This window comes from Neolamprologus brichardi, chromosome 7, assembly GCF_056152115.1.
Source record: "Neolamprologus brichardi isolate AB-2024 chromosome 7, ASM5615211v1, whole genome shotgun sequence".
NCBI lineage: Eukaryota > Metazoa > Chordata > Actinopteri > Cichliformes > Cichlidae > Neolamprologus > Neolamprologus brichardi.
Window position 1 is genome coordinate 28,359,427 of NC_142110.1, and position 18,139 is coordinate 28,377,565.

At 42.7% G+C, this 18,139-nt stretch overlaps 1 protein-coding gene across 6 annotated transcripts; it reads left to right on the forward strand.

Moving 5' to 3' along the window:
- Nucleotides 1-1,579: 1,579 nt before the first annotated feature.
- Nucleotides 1,580-17,943, forward strand: dmtn (dematin actin binding protein). 6 transcript variants are annotated; one of them, XM_006782177.3, is made up of 15 exons: nucleotides 2,063-6,849; nucleotides 7,195-7,275; nucleotides 7,707-7,850; nucleotides 8,523-8,579; nucleotides 10,311-10,419; nucleotides 11,637-11,681; nucleotides 11,762-11,896; nucleotides 11,988-12,088; nucleotides 12,171-12,276; nucleotides 12,370-12,425; nucleotides 14,341-14,386; nucleotides 14,643-14,650; nucleotides 15,753-15,818; nucleotides 16,309-16,389; nucleotides 16,657-17,943. In XM_006782177.3, exons 1-15 carry the CDS (start codon nucleotides 6,733-6,735, stop codon nucleotides 16,768-16,770), a joined length of 1,266 nt encoding a protein of 421 aa, XP_006782240.1. In that variant the 5' UTR covers nucleotides 2,063-6,732; the 3' UTR covers nucleotides 16,771-17,943. The 6 variants fall into 6 exon arrangements, with proteins under 6 accessions (XP_087699544.1, XP_087699546.1, XP_087699547.1 ...); XM_087843420.1 differs by lacking the exons at nucleotides 16,309-16,389; nucleotides 16,657-17,943 and adding an exon at nucleotides 1,581-2,052 and having other exon boundaries at nucleotides 5,960-6,058; nucleotides 6,801-6,849; nucleotides 14,643-15,781; XM_087843419.1 differs by lacking the exons at nucleotides 16,309-16,389; nucleotides 16,657-17,943 and having other exon boundaries at nucleotides 2,063-5,801; nucleotides 5,960-6,058; nucleotides 6,801-6,849; nucleotides 14,643-15,781.
- The last annotated feature ends 196 nt before the right edge of the window (nucleotides 17,944-18,139 follow it).

An 18,139-nucleotide genomic window follows, 5' to 3' on the forward strand; every position in this document is an offset into this window, starting at 1 on the left:
TCTTGCGTGGGTCCCGGCGACCGATCAACAGTGACTCATCTTCTTTTTTTACGATCTCTGATCTCAACTTTAACACCGTGTCACGTCACAACATTTAAAGGGCCATATTATCTTAATATTTACTTTTTAATAAATTAAATTTAAATAAGTCCAAAGAGGGTAAAATGAAAAAAATGAGTGACAAAAGGAAAAAAGAATATCTACTGCCCTCAAAACCAAAAACAGTGAATTATTATTTTTTACTTAATTATTAAATTTAATCAATAACAATTAAACAAATAAAACTGAATGAAAAGTATATAACATTTATATGATAATTACTTTATTAAATTCATTGTGTAAATGTTATATCGTTTAAAATAACCACCAATGAGATTAGAAATTATATGATTGATTATATGTTTTTGTTAAAATAAATAAATAATTATAATTATAATCTATCTTTGTTTCTTTATATCTAAATTAATTCTATTTATAACTATGTTTGTTACTGCTTGCTTTCATTTTTATATGGATCTAATTTTTATTTTTAATAATATTTTATGAATTTACTTCATATGTAATCTTGTGTTATCTTGTGCTCCTAAATGTAATGAACACGTGAAAATATTTAATTAAATGTTTTATTTATCTAATTTATTTCATTTGTTTAAAAATAAATAAATAACAGTGATCGATCTGAAGCAATTACTCACTAATACAGTCTGCAGTCTGTGCTGCCCCCCTGTGGTAACTGAATGAATTTCATTTCTAGGTCCAAAACAGGGGGGGGTTTTTGGGGGTTTTTTTTAAATTCAGAGTAACGTTTAAACGGATTTGTGTTAAATCACAATATTATCATGGTAAGCAGACATAAACAGGACCAATGAACTGAAAAATATGATTACAGTAGTAAAATACAAAGACATTGACAAAGAGATTTAATCATGGTTTAAAACGTTCAATGTTTCAGTCTCAGAACACATGATCTCATAATTTTGAATTATTATTATTATGTTATTTTCATTTTATGCTAAAAAATTAAGAATTTGGATATCCCTATAGTTTATGAAAATTGTTTAAATTAAAAAAGTAATATCATTGAACAAAATTTTATTTTTTTCCCTAAAACCGCAATTTAATCTCAAAATGTGAAAATGTTGTAATTATTTTAAAATGTAATTAAGTTTTTTGTAATGATTAAAAATATTATTATGCTGTTATTTGACTCCTCAACCCTGAAGATATGGGGTATAAGTGGTTATAAGAATTTTATAAAATAGGGCTGTCACTATATCACATGTGTAAATATTAAAAAATATAGAAAATAATAATAATTTGTCTAATTTTTTTTTCCAAATGAATCTATAATTACGTAATGTATGAACACTGATATTTAATATGTTATTGTTATTGTCAGTGCTGGTAGTATCTCACACCATCAGGCCAACATTTGGACATTTGATCTAAAAATGTACCTGATGTAAATAAATAAATCAAATCTATATCCTCTGTAAATAAAAAAATAATAAAATAAATAAAAACTTGGGAGTGGCTTTGCTTTTTTGGCAGACTTGGGCTTCCACAGAGGGTGGTACATTGTGCTGTCATTTTTGTAATCAGACGTAATATTTTCCCGTATTAATCAGATAAACAGAGTTCCCTCTGATCACTGTAAATGTTTCTTGTTTGGTGTCTTTTTTAGTAAATCAGGTGAGGTTGGTGTTTTTTTCTGGCTCTTTCTGATTGGTTGGAGCATGAAGCTTCGGTTTCTCGGTGCTGAGCTCCTGTTTTTACGTATTTATGATTTTATTTAATGCGAACGTCACAAACGTTTCCTCCCCCCGCGGAGCTCCACAGTGGACCGACCCGGGCAACAGGAAAACATCCTCCTCCTTCTCCTCCTCCTCCTGCTGGGGTCACAGCAGCCCCCAGCCCGCGCTTTAAAACCAGCCAGCCGCCACCTCCTCCTTTTCTCCTCCCTCCACCCTTCCTCCTCCTCCTGTCGGGGCTGTGAGGACGGAACGCCTCCACTCCTCTCATCTCCGGTCAGCCTGATTCTCCTGCTCGGAGGTAAGATCTCCCTCTGTGCGCTTTTCTGTTTGTCTCGCGTCGCTGCAGACGCATTCGTCTCCTCCTCACCCTCCTCTTCCTCCGCGTAATGAAGCCTCAGATCAGCCACACGACCGCAGAGCTCCTTCATCCCTCCGCTGCGTCTCAGGTTCAATGTGTGTGTGTGTGTTCGGGTGTTTTCGGGCCTAAACCGGCTCTGCTCCTCTTAGAGGAGGAAGGAGATCTGTCGGTATGATGTTCTGATGGAGGGGGGGTCGGGTTTCTGTGAGCTGTAGAAAATAAAGAGAAATGATTATGATGAGGAGGAGGAGGTTTAAAGCCTCCTCCAGGAGGGGAGCAGCAGTTGATTCATTCTCTAAAACATGAGGGAATGATGAAAATGCTACTGCTGCTCCTGGAGGAGGCAGGAGGAGCTCAGCGTTTACCTCCAAACAGATTAAGAGGAGCTGCAGGTGTGTTTGGTATTTATGGCTCAGCTGTTGGTCAGAAAGTTACACCTGGCCCATTAGAGGCAGAGCTGAGTCAGTCAGGGATCCATGAGGCTGCCTGAAGAGATAGTAGATCAGCTGCTCTTTGGGCCAGACGTGGTGATGATGTCAAAGCAGAGCTAACATCTGGGACATTAAGGCTGCGCTGAAGCAGCCAGAACACCCTCGGCCAATCGTAGCCCAAACACCTGCAGCTGAGGACCAATCGTCATCATCGCTAACATTCCTCATGCTCTCAGAGATCCTGGACACCGAGGTCTCTCTGAGAGCAGCTGCGACGCTATGGCACTGATCAGTTCTATTATCGTTGATTAATCAGAGAAACTCGATCAGTTCAATCCACAAAACGTCAGAATCAGTGAAATGCTCTCTAACAGGAAGCTGGATCAGTCTCTGGAAGTCATTTACTGATCATCACTGAACTGTTGGAGTGAAGAGGCTTCTGGGATGGGAGCTGAAACATTTTCAGGAAACTTACAGAAGTCCAGTCGATTTCTCCTTAGCTCCTTAGATTTGAGCTGTTGATTCATCAGCTGATTGGTTTATTGGTTCTGGTTGTTTACAATCATGAGTCCAAGAGCTCCCAATAAAATCTGATATCAGATTTTAGATGGAGAAGTTTTCAGTCAGTGCCTGGAATCTGCCGATCAGGTTGGAGTTCAGGTTCAGACCTGATGTTCGGACCTGAGTGGTGATGACTCCTCTGACAGAGTCACCGTGGTGGATCCTTCTGAGTGTTTCTGTAGCTTCACAGTTAGAAACCTTCCAGTGTTTCTCGTTTGACTTGTATTTGGTCTGCAGCTGTTTTCATGATCTGATTCATTATGTGAGTCATTTTTCTGTTTGTTTTCTGTTCAGATGACACATTTGGACTTTTTTAACAGAAAACAAACAGAAAACCAGTGAAAGCATGGCTGACATGCTGCAGACCGTCTATGAGTTTCTGGCCTGTGTGCTGCTGGGATGTGAATGTGAAGCAGGCCGCTGCCTGGATCCACCCAGCGCCTGTAAAGTGTGTTTAAGTGTGTGTGTGCTTGGGCTAATGGCAGATAAAAGCTCTTAGTGATAAGACTATCAGCCACACAGAGCACTCGGCCTGCTGTCAGTCCTCAGAGACACTCAGCACAGTCAAGTAACCGAGTACTTTTACTCAGCAAGCCGCTGTAACTGCAGCCTCAGCTTCCTGCAGAGAAAAGCAGTGAAGAGTGATTTAAACCACGAGCTACAGAAATAAAACAATAAAATGTCCAAAAATTATCCCTGTTATTGAAAAATAAAAAAAGAGCGCTCCAGAGGGCGTCCCTCCTGGAGCCTGATCGGGTCTGCATCAGTGTGTGGTATCTCCTAATTGTCCTTATTTCATTTGTATTTGTGAATGATTGTTTTTGTTGGATTTCACAATGGTGAAAAATCCTCCCAACAGTTCCTCATTACCAAACTGAGTGATTTCTATCCAAGTCCTGCTGGAAAAACCGACCTAATCCCCGAACCTGCTCGGTGCAAGAATAAAATGTCATAAAACATAATGAAGTGAAACTAAAGCAGGAAACATTAATAAAGAATAATTCATCGAAGTCAGCCTGCTTTTAGATCATTTATGTTTCATGTTTAAACATTTCACTTCCAGCTGCCTCACTGTCCTCCATCCTTCAGACACGGCCTTCATCATTATTGTGCAAACACACGCAAGATACAGTCAAGGCAGCCTCACGTGGTTATTAGAGCAAATGTTGTAAAATTACAATAAAACAACTAAAAATGTATGTGATAACAGGAAACTGAGTCCACCTTAAAAGTTTAGGATAAATCATTCTTCATGTTATTAATGCTGTGTTATCCGGGGCCGGGTGGCTGAGGCAGCAGCCTAAGCAGAGAAGCCCAGACCATCCCTCTCTCCGGTCACCTCCTCCAGCTTATCTGGAGACACAATCTCTCCAGCATGTCCTGGGTACAGAGGAGGCCCCAGGAGATCTTACGTGCATTGTTCAAAGAAAACAGTGATGAAGAAACTGAAGCTGAAATCAGACGTGTTAAAAACCCTGAAAGGGCAGAGGTGAACCATCATCTCTGAGGTCACCGGAAACATTTGAAACTGGATTTTTTTTTAAAATCAGGAAATCATTAGCATCAGTGTAGCCAATCAGAAACAAGGAGTTTACAGGAAGAAGGTCACATGGGCTGATCCAGATTTACCCTGCTCCACAGCGAGGGGGGCAGCAGGGTAAGAAGTGATGCTCCCATCATGCCTCAGGCCTGTTGTACCAGCCTGTGTGGGCAGGTCTGAGGTTGCTTCAGGTGGTCAAGTCAGAGGTCAGCTGACTGAGTTGAAGGAGGCTGGTTTCTCCTTTAGAGATTCCTTCTTCCTAATGGTACAGACGTACTCCAAAAAGATCAAGCTGGGATTTATCAAGTCCAACTGGAGATGACTTCACCCGATGGTCTGACTCCATCATTACCAAAAAACGAGCAGAAACAGAAACAAATTCTGTGAGCTCATCAAAACAAAGCCATGGCCACCATTAAACGTCAGTGCCCCCCCCCCCCTGGGTTATGGTAGATGGGCCCTCCTCTCTGATCCTGGTTTCATCCAGTTAAAAGGGAGTTTTTCCTTTCCACCATCGGCAAGTATATCATAGGTGTTCATCTGATTGTTGGTGTTTTTACCTCACAGTAGTTCTTTGAGGCAACCATTGCTTTGATTTGGCGCTGTATAAATTGAATTAAGGAGCTCGTTAAGAGAAGCAGGTGTTTACAGCAGGTTTCTTCTCGGCCTTTAAGATAAATTAAAGCTGCTGGATGAGTTTATATTGTTTGACCTCCTGCGGGAGGATCTGAGCGTGCTCCTGGGTAACGTTTGGAGGAGAACCGTGACTGTGACTCTCACACATGTTCACAGATCAGGTTCAGCTGAGGGCGCTCTCCTCTCACTGATCTGGTGTCAGATTTTATGGTTGGACGGGGGGGGGGGGGGGTGAAGCTGCTCTGCTGACTCTGAGGACAAGCGTAACCACAGCAGCCGTTAGCAGTGGCTGGGCGTCGCCCGGCTGGGCAAGCTGATAAACAGCAGAGGGGAGGGGAAGGAAGGGAGGAGGACGACGAGATGAAAGGAGGTGGTGGGGGACGGTCAGAGGAAGGATGGAGGATATCCTCCCCCAGCTCTCATGTTGTTTAGGTAGAAGGTGTGCCCCCTCCCCTCTGACAGCCTCGCTGTGACTCTCCAGCAGTCATCCATCCTCAGCAGCTCCAAACACCGTCTGAGTCGTGAGTAACACCTTTAACGCTGAACGCTCTTCATCAGGACGCTGTCACACATCCTCACAAAGCTGCAGCCCCTTCATATACACTCGAGCTCGTTTATCACTGTCAGACTTTCAGCATCAACACAAAGATTCAGATATTCACTTTACTGTGTCTTGAAGTCACCGCGGCAACCCGAACATCACCACAAGTCTGCGTCTACTTCCTGAAACTCTTCGCAGCCAATCAGGGAACTCACTGGAGACAGCAAACTGAGAAATGTAAGTCAAAAAAATAAACACCACAAAAGCATGAAACAATGATTTCTGCTACATAACTTTGCACTTTTGCTGTAACAAAACAAATTTCCCACCCGTGGGACTAATAAAGGTCATCTTATCTTATCTTATAACATTAAGAGAAAGAGTAAAAATAAAACAGAATAAAATCAAAGCTAATCTACCAAAATAAAATCAAAGGAAAAACAAACAGAAACTGCATTTTAAATTCGTTTTGAAAAAATTGTCCAAAAACTTCAACAAAAGCCTCTTAAAGGTTAAAACACTTTTGATTTAAAAAAAGAAATAAAGAAAGAAATAAAATAAAGAAATTAAGAAATAAAGAAATTAAATAAAGAACTAAAAACTATAAAAAATTAAAAAATGCAGCCAAAACTCTGAAAAACAAAAAATATTAATAAAATAAAATAAAAATCGTCTCAAAACTCTGCTGATCGGATGTCAATGGTAAAGGAAACAAAGGATATGAAACAAAGTCCCCAAAATGCCTCGATGCTTCTTCCTACATCCTTCCTCCTGTTCTGTTTCCTTCTCTCTGTTTCCTCCTGTTCTGTTTCTTCCTGGATGTTTCTAGTGGTTTCAGGAAGGAAATGAGTTGACATCATGTCTGAGGCTGTGCTGTGAGAGAAATTGCTCTTCCTCTGATTCTGGATCAGATGAGTCGAGCTCGTTCGTTGGAGCAGCTGATGCGTTCACTAACCCTCTCTCTGTTTTTCCTCTGCAGCTGCTTAAATCAGGTTGGAGCGACTTCCGTGTCCACAGCTATGCAGAAGGTAATGAGTCACTGCTGGAGCGTAATCATCACCACACTTACACCTAAAATATTGCTGCACAATGAGGTTCACACTAAGACTTGAGCTCAGTGAGCAGTCTGTCACTCTGAAAGTTCATTCACACCTTAAAGTGGATGTATTCTCACTGCAGCAGCTTTGCATGATTCACAGCTCAAAATAATCCTTCATGACCATCATCTGTCTGAAACAAGCTGTTGTTGCTGTCAAGTCAGATCTTCTTCTCCTTCTGGTTTGTTTGTGGTTTTCACCTGCTCTTTAAAGTGGTGCCAATAAACTGGACTGTTTTCACTTCCTGATTGTCTCTTCTGATTGGCTGTTTGGCAGGTGGAGGGACGGGTAACTCCGGTCAACCTGCCGTCCTCGAGGGGCCCGAGCACCCCGGGGTCTCCGGCGACGGGCATCGTGGTAACGTCACACTTGCTCAGACGTTCAGATGTTTATTTACTCGTTTCATCCATGGAAACATGATTTTAACACATTTACTTTATTTTACTGACATTTTCTACTTTTAGTAAACGTACTTTTTGTAAAAACCTCTGCAAAATGCAGACTTTCACCACAAGGTGGCAGCGTTTACGGTCAAAGTTCTGCATGTACGATTTTTTTGTTTGTTGAAATTTGAGCTCTGATCAGATGATTTTAGTTCTTTTAGTTCTTCTTTTATTTTTATGTTGAATGTTGAATTTTTATGTTGAGTAACGGGCTGTTAACCAGTTGTAATCCTACCCAGTAAAATTAAACCCTTTTATACATGGAGTACTTGTATTTGTATCTTTAAGTAATCTTTGTGATGATACTTGGAGTGCTCGTGGTAAATGAAGAACTCTCTCTGTCAGGCCCGTGTCAATGACCAGGTGGTGGGCTACAGAGACCTGGCGGCGCTGCCCAGAGATAAAGCCATCCTGCAGGTGGAGAGACCGGACCTGATGACCTACCAACCCCACCTGAGCTTCTCCCCGCTCGACCCGCCACGCAGAGAGGTGCAGGTTTGGATTCTTTAGTAGTTAAGGAACGTTATTGCTTCACTTTTCAACCCTGAAACTGAAATATTTGACTTAAACACTGCTGCTAGTCCATTTGTCAAATGAGCCGACCTCTGACCCCGACTGACAGCACTGATACAGCAGCGTTCAGGGACAGTCGACAAAATCAGAACAGACAGTTTCCATTTCAGCTTCTTCTGCCAATTTAACACTTTTCTCATAAATATTATAAAAAAAAACTGGAGTCACATCACTTCCTGTTTCCCCTCGATGGCGCTGATATGCTGTCATTAAAATCCTGACATCATATTTAAAGTCAGAGGAAAGGAATAATCTGGAATAATCCTTAAAGGAAGATCAGATAAAACTTTTACTTTTTAATGATCATATTTCATAGATATGCTTTACGTTTTTTGATTTTAACTTTAATTTTCTTCATAATATACAGGGTTTTTTTCTATATTATTGAGTGCACATTTATTAAAAGAATATCAGCTGAAAAAATGTGTGTGTGTGTGTGTGTGTGTGTGTGTGTACAAAGAGGTGTGTGTTTACAGGTTATTACTGACACTAATGTAATCCTGAGGCCTGTTTGATGCCTCCAGCTGTTGGATTTTATTAAATCCCTGCAGCATCTATGATGACTGTTCATATCTGTGTTCTCTGCAGAGATCTCTGTCTCCTCCATCCACGTCTCCAGCCTTGTCTCCAACCATGTCTCCTGAGGTAAGCCCTCATCAGTCCTTGCTGGTGGTAATAACCCAGCTCCATTATTCATTTCCATCCCGGTTTCTTCTACACCTTCAGGCCACAGGGATATAAACTGTTTTTAATGAAGTGGCAGTGCTTACATTTTCCACCTGTTCATTCAGGCCAGGCTTTTCTTTAATGCTCTGGTCCGGTGACCTGGAGTCTGGAACAAAGCCCCGCCCACCCGAGTTAACCTGACCCTGTGACACTGAGTAGACCTGCATCTGTGGTCGATAAGACTCACACACAAGCTTTGATTGGTGGTTCATTGGTTCATTTCTTGGTGCCACAGCATTCGTTGACCTTTCTGAAACCTCAAGTGGTTCGTGAACTCGGCTTTTTAGGAAAACAGTGCTTTGTACTTGTTCTCGTCCAGCTTTTAATCGCAGCTTTGTCTTCACCGCAGTGTTGAAACCGTGACACTCGCTAGCCGGGGAACAGAAGGACCTCTGTTCAGACGGCTGGAAACTCCCCTCAGTCAGAGCGCGAAGGGCAAAACAAAATAGGAGCTCCGTTTCTGTCCAGATTTAAAGGACGGGACATCTGTGCAGAAATCACTCTGTTTGGGTCCTTTTTTTAACTTTAATTAGTAAAAAATACATTTACAGCACAAACATGTTCCACAGGTCCAGTTGGTCAAAAGTGAAATAGTGTTGTTTGAAGGAAAAACAGGATTACATGTTCGGATAAGATCAAGTAATCCAGTCCAACTTTTTTATCTGGATTAAACCTTCAGTTTGTGTTGTTCAAAACACTGGAACAGGATCAGGATGATTTCCAAAATATCAGGATTACCCTGATCCCAGGCCGGATTCAAAATTTACAAAGAAAAAAAATGTAATAAAGAAAAGTTATTCCAAGAAGAAAACTAGAACTGATAAACTTAAGACAATAACAAACTTGCACCTGGACTTCAGTTTTCAAACTTTGTCCTATACTTACATTAAAATACTTGTTTTGTAAGTTTATTTATGATGCATTGCATGTCATACATGCAATATGTTTATATTTAGGACTTTAATTTTTATTCATACAGAAAACAATTATATAAAAAAGTGTGAGCTGGGAAGTAAAGTCAAGACATTGGTTTTAAAAAAAGGTTTTGAATTAAGAATGATAAATACAATCATAGTAGATGACAATTAAATTATTAAAACTTAAAGCAAATCCAGCTCATTAAATCACATTGGAAAAATTGTAAATAGTCTTTATTTTTACCTTCTTTGAAATTATTTAAATGTTATGACTTAAGGACATCGTCCACAGTGTTTCTGTAAATGATGGTGATTTGTTGTCAGGTCAGTGAAAAAGCAAAAACAATGAAAATTAAAAAATTTAAATAAATAATTATTTAAAGTTCCTTTATTTTAAGTGAATTTCAGTGCCCCCTGCACCCCAATTAAATTACTGGTAATCCTTAAAAGTTTATATGGGATCAGAACCTGTCCAGTTTTTGTGTGAACAAGAACATGAGCTGGACGAGCTGGATTACATCATCCACCAAAGGAAAACACCTTTAAAAAGCTACACTACAGCCACCTGTCAGCCAAAGAGGCCACACAGCAGCTTTGTTTTATGGGCCTCTTTGATTTAGACATCAAAATTCTCACGGTCAATCATGTGACCCATGCTGACGTTCTGACTCACTGATTGGTCTGAGCTCACCTGTCAGGCCATTAAAGGTTAAAAGACTCTGTTTGCTTCCAGGTGAAGGGGCGCAGGGCAGAAAGTGAGAGCGGTTCTCCTGGAGGATCCACGCTGCAGCTGCAGGCTGGACGCAAGATCAGCACGAGCCTGCAGCATTTCCACCGACCAGGTAACACACACACACACACACACACACACACACACACACACACACACCTGAGGGCTGTCAGGACTCATTAACCCTAAAACCTTTCTCAACCCTGAAGGCAAAGCAGCCGTGTGTCTGAGTTGCGTTGAGTGCGCTCAAATCAAATCAAATCAAATCACTTTTACTGTCACATCACATGTGCAGGTACACTGGTACAGTACATGCGAGTGAAATTCTTGTGTGCAAGCTTCACAAGCAACAGAGGTGTGCAAAAATACAATAACATAAGAACAAGCAAAATATAAGAATGGGTAAACCAGAGTTATATGAATAAATATATGTACAATATAAGAGTGTATGCGCATTACTGAATGTGTATACTAAATATGTATATCTACGTGTGTGTGTGTGTGTGTGTGTGTATATTTTTTAAAAAATTAAATAGAATAAACAATAAAATAAAATATACAGAGGTTGGCAGTTGGACATGTGCAAAACAAGTGGCATTTATATACAGTATGGAGTGAATAATGTTGAAGTTCTGGTAAGTGAGGGTGAGATGTCTATTGAGTGTTCAGCAGTCTGATGGCCTGGTGGAAAAAGCTTCTCTCAGTCTGCTGGTTCGGGACCGGATGCTGCAGAACCTCCTTCCTGATGGAAGTAGTCTGAACAGTTTATGGCTGGGGTGACTGGAGTCCTTGATGATCCTCCCCACTTTCCTCAGGCACCGCTTCCTGTAGATGTCCTGGAGGGAGGGAAGCTCACCTCCAATTATCCGTTCAGATCACCGCACTACTCTCTGAAGAGCTTTGCAGTTGTGAGCAGTGCTGTTGCCATACCAGGTGGTGATGCATCCAGTGAGGATGCTCTCAATGGCACAGCGATAGAAGGTCCTGAGGATGCAGGGGCTCATGCCAAATCTTTTCAGTCTCCTGAGAAAGAAGAGGCGCTAATGCACCTTCTTCGCTGTTTTGTTCATGTGTCCTGACCACGTAAGATCCTCAAGCTGCAGACTCATTTAAAGACTCTTAGCCGGTGTGAAAGTCATATTTCTGACCCTTCATCACCACTTTGGCTTATTTCATGTGTTCGGCCAGATAAACAGCTCAAAAACATTCTTTAATTATCTTTTAGTCTTTTATTTGAGATATTTAGAGTTCTGCACTGTCTTCAGCAAAAAAAAGAAGACAGGAAACATTGGAGAAACCGTACAAAAAAGTTTTTATGCATTTTTTCAGATAACGGGACCAACATTTACAGGAAGCCTCCTATCTACAAACAGGGTGAGCTCTTCCTCCTCTTCCTCACTGTGTGTGTGTCTGTCACTGCTTCATCACTCAGCAACTTCATGCTGTCTCCACAGACGCTCACAAACACGGCGAGGGCAGCGGCGTCATCCAGTCAGCAAAGTTTCCCGCAGCCCAGCCGCCAGATCCCAACCAGCCTTCCAAGATTGAGACCGAGTACTGGCCCTGCCCACCCTCACTGGCCGCCATGGGTAGCACACACCGACACACACACACACATGTGCGCACACACACACACCTGTGCTGTGAGGTCATTGGTAACACTGAGGCTAAACCCCGCAGAGATTGAGTGGCGGAAGAAGAAGAAGGAGCTGCAGGAGGAAGACGAGTTTGAGGACCTCACAGAAGAAGCGAAGACGCTACAGGAACAGGAGCTGGAGAAGGTTTGTGACCGTCGCCCCCCTTTTTCCAGATTCACATTTTGACTAAAAGCGTCATCTGACCCGCAGTTTTGTGGCCACTCAGATCAAGTCCAACCTGGGCCGTCTGATCCTGAAGGAGGAGAAAGAGAAAGCCGTCCACTTCAGGAGGAAGACGCAGTCATTGCCCGACAGAACACACATGCACGGCAGTAAGAGCGCTTGCACACAGCCACCGCCTTCACATTCCCCACTTTCACCACGGAGCACTCCTCTGACGTCTCTCTGTCCACTTCTGCCTGCAGGTTTGTCAGCAGGTGCCTCCAAGTCTCCATCACACTCAGGATCAGGCCTGACCCGAGTAAGTGCTCACACCTGACACGGTGCAGAGTGAGACCCCGAAACTGGAGTTAAACCAGACTTAGACTCACTTTAAGTGACTTTTTTTAAATCTCACTGTAGTAAATGAATAGTTAAAACTGGAATCTGGTTTGAAGTGTTTACAACACAAACAAACATGGGCGGAGCTTCTGGACAAATGAAGCATTTTTTTCTTCCTGAGCAGCCAGCAGGGGGCGACAGCTTTGGCTGCAGAAACACTTCAATTCAATTCAATTCAATTCAATTTTATTTATATAGTGCCAAATCACAACAAAAGTCGCCTCGAGGCGCTTCATAGATACAGAGAAAAACCCAACAATCATATGACCCCCTATGAGCAAGCACTTTGGCAACAGTGGGAAGGAAAAACTCCCTTTTAACAGGAAGAAACCTCCGGCAGAACCAGGCTCAGGGAGGGGCGGCCATCTGCTGCGACCGGTTGGGGTGAGAGAAGGAAGACAGGATAAAAGACATGCTGTGGAAGAGAGACAGAGGTTAATAACAGATATGATTCAATACAGAGAGGTCTGTTAATACATAGTGAGCGAGAAAGGTGACTGGAAAGGAAAAACTCAATGCATCATGGGAATCCCCCGGCAGCCTACATCTATTGCAGCATAACTAAGGGAGGATTCAGGGTCACCTGGTCCAGCCCTAACTATATGCTTTAGCAAAAAGGAAAGTTTTAAGCCTAATCTTAAAAGTAGAGATAGTGTCTGTCTCCCGAATCCAAACTGGAAGCTGGTTCCACAGAAGAGGGGCCTGAAAACTGAAGGCTCTCCCTCCCATTCTACTTTTAAATACTCTAGGAACAACAAGTAGGCCTGCAGAGCGAGAGCGAAGTGCTCTAATAGGGTGATATGGTACTACAAGGTCATTAAGATAAGATGGGGCCTGATTATTTAAGACCTTGTATGTGAGGAGCAGGATTTTGAATTCAATTCTGGATTTAACAGGAAGCCAAAACAGGAGAAATATGCTCTCTCTTTCTAGTCCCTGTCAGTACTCTTGTTGCAGCATTTTGGATTAGCTGAAGGCTTTTCAGTGAGTTTTTTGGACATCCTGATAATAATGAATTGCAGTAGTCCAGCCTGGAAGTAATAAATGTATGAACTAGTTTTTCAGCGTCACTCTGAGACAGGATATTTCTAATTTTAGAGATGTTGCGCAAATGGAAGAACGCAGTCTTACATATTTGTTTAATATGTGCATTGAAGGACATATCCTGGTCAAAAATGACTCCAAGGTTCCTCACAGTGTTACTGGAGGCCAAGGTAATGCCATCCAGAGTAAGAATCTGGTTAGATACCATATTTCTAAGCTTTTCAGGGCCGCGTACAATAACCTCAGTTTTATCTGAATTAAGAAGCAGAAAGTTAGCGGCCATCCAGGTCTTTATGTCTTTAAGACATTCCTGCAGTTTAACTAATTGATGTGTGTTAGCTGGCTTCATGGACAGATAGAGCTGAGTGTCATCTGCATAGCAGTGAAAATGTATGCTATGTCTTCTAATGATGCTGCCTAAGGGAAGCATGTATAATGTAAACAGAATTGGTCCTAGCACTGAACCCTGTGGAACTCCATAATTAACCTCAGTGTGTAAAGAGGACTCTCCATTTACATGCACAAATTGGAGTCTATTAGATAGATATGATACAAACTTCTTTCCTATAGACGTGTATGAAACAGCTGTTTGTGTTTGTTGGGTCAAACTATATAAAATTAAATCTCAGTCCCACAATGTTTCAAAATGGAGGATTAGCTTTGGTATGAAGCCGCACATTAATTGGCTGATGAGTTGTTGCACCGATGGAGGTGATGTCACAGTGGCTCCGCCCATCTTTAACCACCCATGGTGTAAATTTAACGCTCAAAGGACTGGTTGTGTTTTGCAGATGCAGTCGGCAGAGTTTTCCACAGATGGCGATAAAGGACGGCCAGGTATGAGTCCTCGCTCACCTTTTTCATGACATCAGAAAAAACAGCGGCGCTGCTGGTTTAACAAGTTCATTCTGAGCGTGCAGCTCTCACAGACGATTGGTCACATGAGCCTAACGCACATCACATGAAACAAAAACAACCAGAGTTTGTAGAAACGAGTCACCTGTGAGTGTGCTGATGAACTGTGGCTGACACACCTGAGTGACATCACTCGGTACTAACCTCTGCTCTTCCTGTTGTGTCTTCTATCTTTCAGCTGCTCAGGTAAGCATGTCTGTGTGCATGACCTGTTTAACCTGCACAGCCCTGACACACCTGAGCACATTACTGGCCCCGCCCCCACAGCTGTTATAAAGGAGTCTGTGAGCACTGACTCGCTGTTGGAGCCTCTGGTGGTCGTCAGAGGTACTGCAGGTTTGGCACCCGGAGGTCAACGGTTGAATTTAGGTTCCTGCAGCTTTGCATACCTCGACATAAAGAATCAGCTCCTTTTTACCACTTTAGCACACCACTGGTCACTTTGTGACTGTGAATTGTGGACCAATCAGAAACTTCACAGCAGGGCAACTAACCCCACCCTCGTATTTCCTGCAGTCTCACGCCTCTCTAAAGCCTCACTGGTCTGTTATTGTTGGATTATTTCTTATAAAACACTCTCATTAAGTCTTTGTCTCTTTGATAGACAGTTTGTAAGGAGGCCCAGAGAGGTCAAAACACCAGCAAATTGAAAAAAGCAAAAACACAACAGAGGTGATTCAGGTGAACCAGTAATAGCAAACATACATGTACAGTACATGAATCATGTGATTAGAATAGCATCTCTCCCTCAATCAGCACCAACCAATCCTTGGCTTGTTTTACTGTCACTGTTGCAGCTTTTCATCACGTTCTGCTTCATATTGTGAGATTTTGCGATATTTTATTATTTGCTATGTTTTCTGAAGTCGCATTGCATTTGAGCTCTCAGGGCCACAGACGCTGTTCTGTGATGCAGATGCTGCAGCTGCTGAGGATAATTTCAAACAGCACTATGAGGCAGATGTGGCGCAGACCATCAGGAGCAGGAGGGCTTTGATGGCCCACATGTCACGATCCAGCTGATGTTCACAGAGACACTGTTGGGCTTGAGCTTTAACGTGTTGGACTGTAGAAAACTTCAGTGTTTTCCATGAAGGAACGCTTCAGTAAAGATACCACTGGCTTCATTTCCTGTCACCGGCTGTCTGGAACGCTCCAGGCCAGAGATGGAGAAATCCAGAATTTAGAAACAGTATTCCTGACTTGTGCTGACAGAAGCGTCAGATTAATGTGTTGGTTTCATGTGTCGTGTTAAATCAGTCTGAGCATTTTAAATGTGTGTGTGCAGAACGGTGACACTCGCAGGGAGCGCATGGACCGAGGAAACTCTCTGCCGAGCATCCTGGAGCAGAAGGTAAGGTGCTCCCAGTCGCATCGCGGAGCTCTGGTAGAGTAGCTCTGCATGAGTCACAGTTCAAAATAAAACATTTATCTTTAAGATGCTCTTTGTGATTGGGAGCCAATCAGAAGAGAGCTGACTTAAAAGGGGAGGAGTTAAAACAAGGCATTTCCAACAGGATGAACTGGTAGGGGCTCTTCAAGCCTCAGGATCAGATAAAGGAGGATTATGTTGAACTGTGAATCATGCAAAGCTGCTCTGTGAAGTCCAGGAACAAAATTAGACCCTTTTTAATCACTTCGATTACTGATTTTACCTCTGAATTTTGTCTGAATTTTAAAAATCAGTTGACGCGAACAATCAACTGATCAGATCTGACTGGTACTGTCTCTGATATCATTGTAATACTCCTAACTCAGGTACTACTGGCTCGTTACACTGATGTGTACTTTGCAGTGTAGTATCCGAGTACTCCCTCCAGCTGATGGCATGCTGTGTATTTCAGATCTACCCCTATGAGACACTGGTTGTGACCCACAGAGGGCGCTGTAAGCTGCCTCCAGGCGTGGACCGCACTCGGCTTGAGGTGAGGGACGCTGTGCTGGGTAGTCATTTCCTGTCTTCCTTCTCAGTGTCCCAGTTGAAGCTTCTCTGTGGTAGCACTGGTTTCTCTGGTTTCCCAATTTGACTGTTTGAAGTCAGACTTGTTTGCGCGTCCCAGTTTAACTTTAGAACTGATTTACATAAACTTTCTTAGAGGTGGGACTGGTTCCAGTCCTCCCAGTCTGAGCGTCGCTGCAGCACGACTACTTCACTGGAGGTTTTAACTTCTTCTTCTTCTCCTCCCTGTCAGCGGCACCTGTCCCAGGAGGAGTTTGAGCAGGTGTTCGGGATGCCGATGGCCGAGTTTGAGCGCCTCTCGCTGTGGAAACGAAATGAACTGAAGAAGAAAGCCTCGCTTTTCTAACAGGAAGTGACCTCATCCCAACAAATACTTGATAAAGGTTTTAAAGTAGGAGGCGTTCAAATAAAATATCCAATCAGCAGACACACACAGAGCCAATCACTTAACTCCGACACGTCCTCCATCTTACTAACTGTGCTCCTGGAAGCTCGCCGAGGAGCAGACCGGTCCTGGTCAACCTTTTACTGCGACTAACCTTAATCGATACACTGATTACCTGTGCCGCGCATATAATCACCACTGCTTACAGGTCACCACATTATCTTCATCATCTTCATCACATGTAATCTCTGTAGCTCTGTCTCCTCATGTGGATTATTCCCAGCTCCGGGTCTGATCCATGTTAGGGACCTGCTGCGGGTCCCTCAGATTTCACGCCATCTTCAGGTGTTATGCTAACATGAAGCTGCTTCACTTTCATCCTTGTAGTTAGACAGTTAGATGGGATTATTAGTGGGATAGTAAAAATGAAAATGACCTCTTACAGCTTTTCCAATCATTTCTAGGTCTAGGAAAGTCATTATGGACACCTCATAAGGATTTGTGGAAAGAGCAGACCTCAATCTCCAGCATATCCTGGGTCTGTTAGTCAAACCTCAGATTCAGGAGGATCATGATCTTTATTTAGAGAGCTTTCTTTTTAGTGATGCCCCGTTATCATGGAAGCCTGCAGCTCTTCCACAATCCTTCACAGATCTTCAGAGCAGCTCTGGGAGTTGCAGAGGCTTCAGGAAATCTGAAACCCTCCGGGCTGCTTCAGGCTGGCTGTAATTCCCCTGGAGGCCCAGCTGAGGGCGATCTAAGCTTGCCATCAGCCTGTTCTGTCAGCTGCAGAGAAGCAGGCTGCTCGTGGTGATGATTGTGGTCCTGCAGCTTCATGGTAGCGGTCCTGGTCTAACAGCTGATTGTAATGATTAACCACATGCAGCTTTTATTTATTGGACGATTGTATTTTTTCTGCATTTGTCTGCTACCGTGAAGCGTTTTATTTTGGAAATCTTGTTGAAAATATTTTTGGCTGTATAGCTTTTTTCTGTTTTTAAATATTACTCCACGTGGAGTTCAGACCACACACACCTGCAGTTCCTGCTAGCTCACCTGGTGTCACCTGTGCCGTCTCATCCGTCCCTCGCAGTCCTGTTTCTGTCCTCTGATATAACGGAGACCAATAAACTTGCAGAGTAACGTCTGTCTCTCGAGTCTTTTTTTCACACATTTTCACCATAAAAGTCCTCCGTACCTGCACACCAGAGCTCAGACTGGAACCAGTTCCAACCACACGGCTCAGGGACTGGACTGGTTGTCAGTGTCGAGGCATTCACATATGACCTGGGTTCTTACTTAGCTTCCACTTTTATCATCCAATCACAGT

Excerpts from the sequence above, each read along its gene's own strand:
- dmtn (XM_006782177.3), top strand. The coding sequence starts at position 6,733 with ATGAGTCGAGCTCGTTCGTTGGAGCAGCTGATGCGTTCACTAACCCTC. Across the intron at positions 12,426-14,340 it reads CAGGATCAGGCCTGACCCGA|ATGCAGTCGGCAGAGTTTTC; the intron begins GTAAGTGCTCAC and ends TGTGTTTTGCAG. Across the intron at positions 16,390-16,656 it reads TGGACCGCACTCGGCTTGAG|CGGCACCTGTCCCAGGAGGA; the intron begins GTGAGGGACGCT and ends CCTCCCTGTCAG.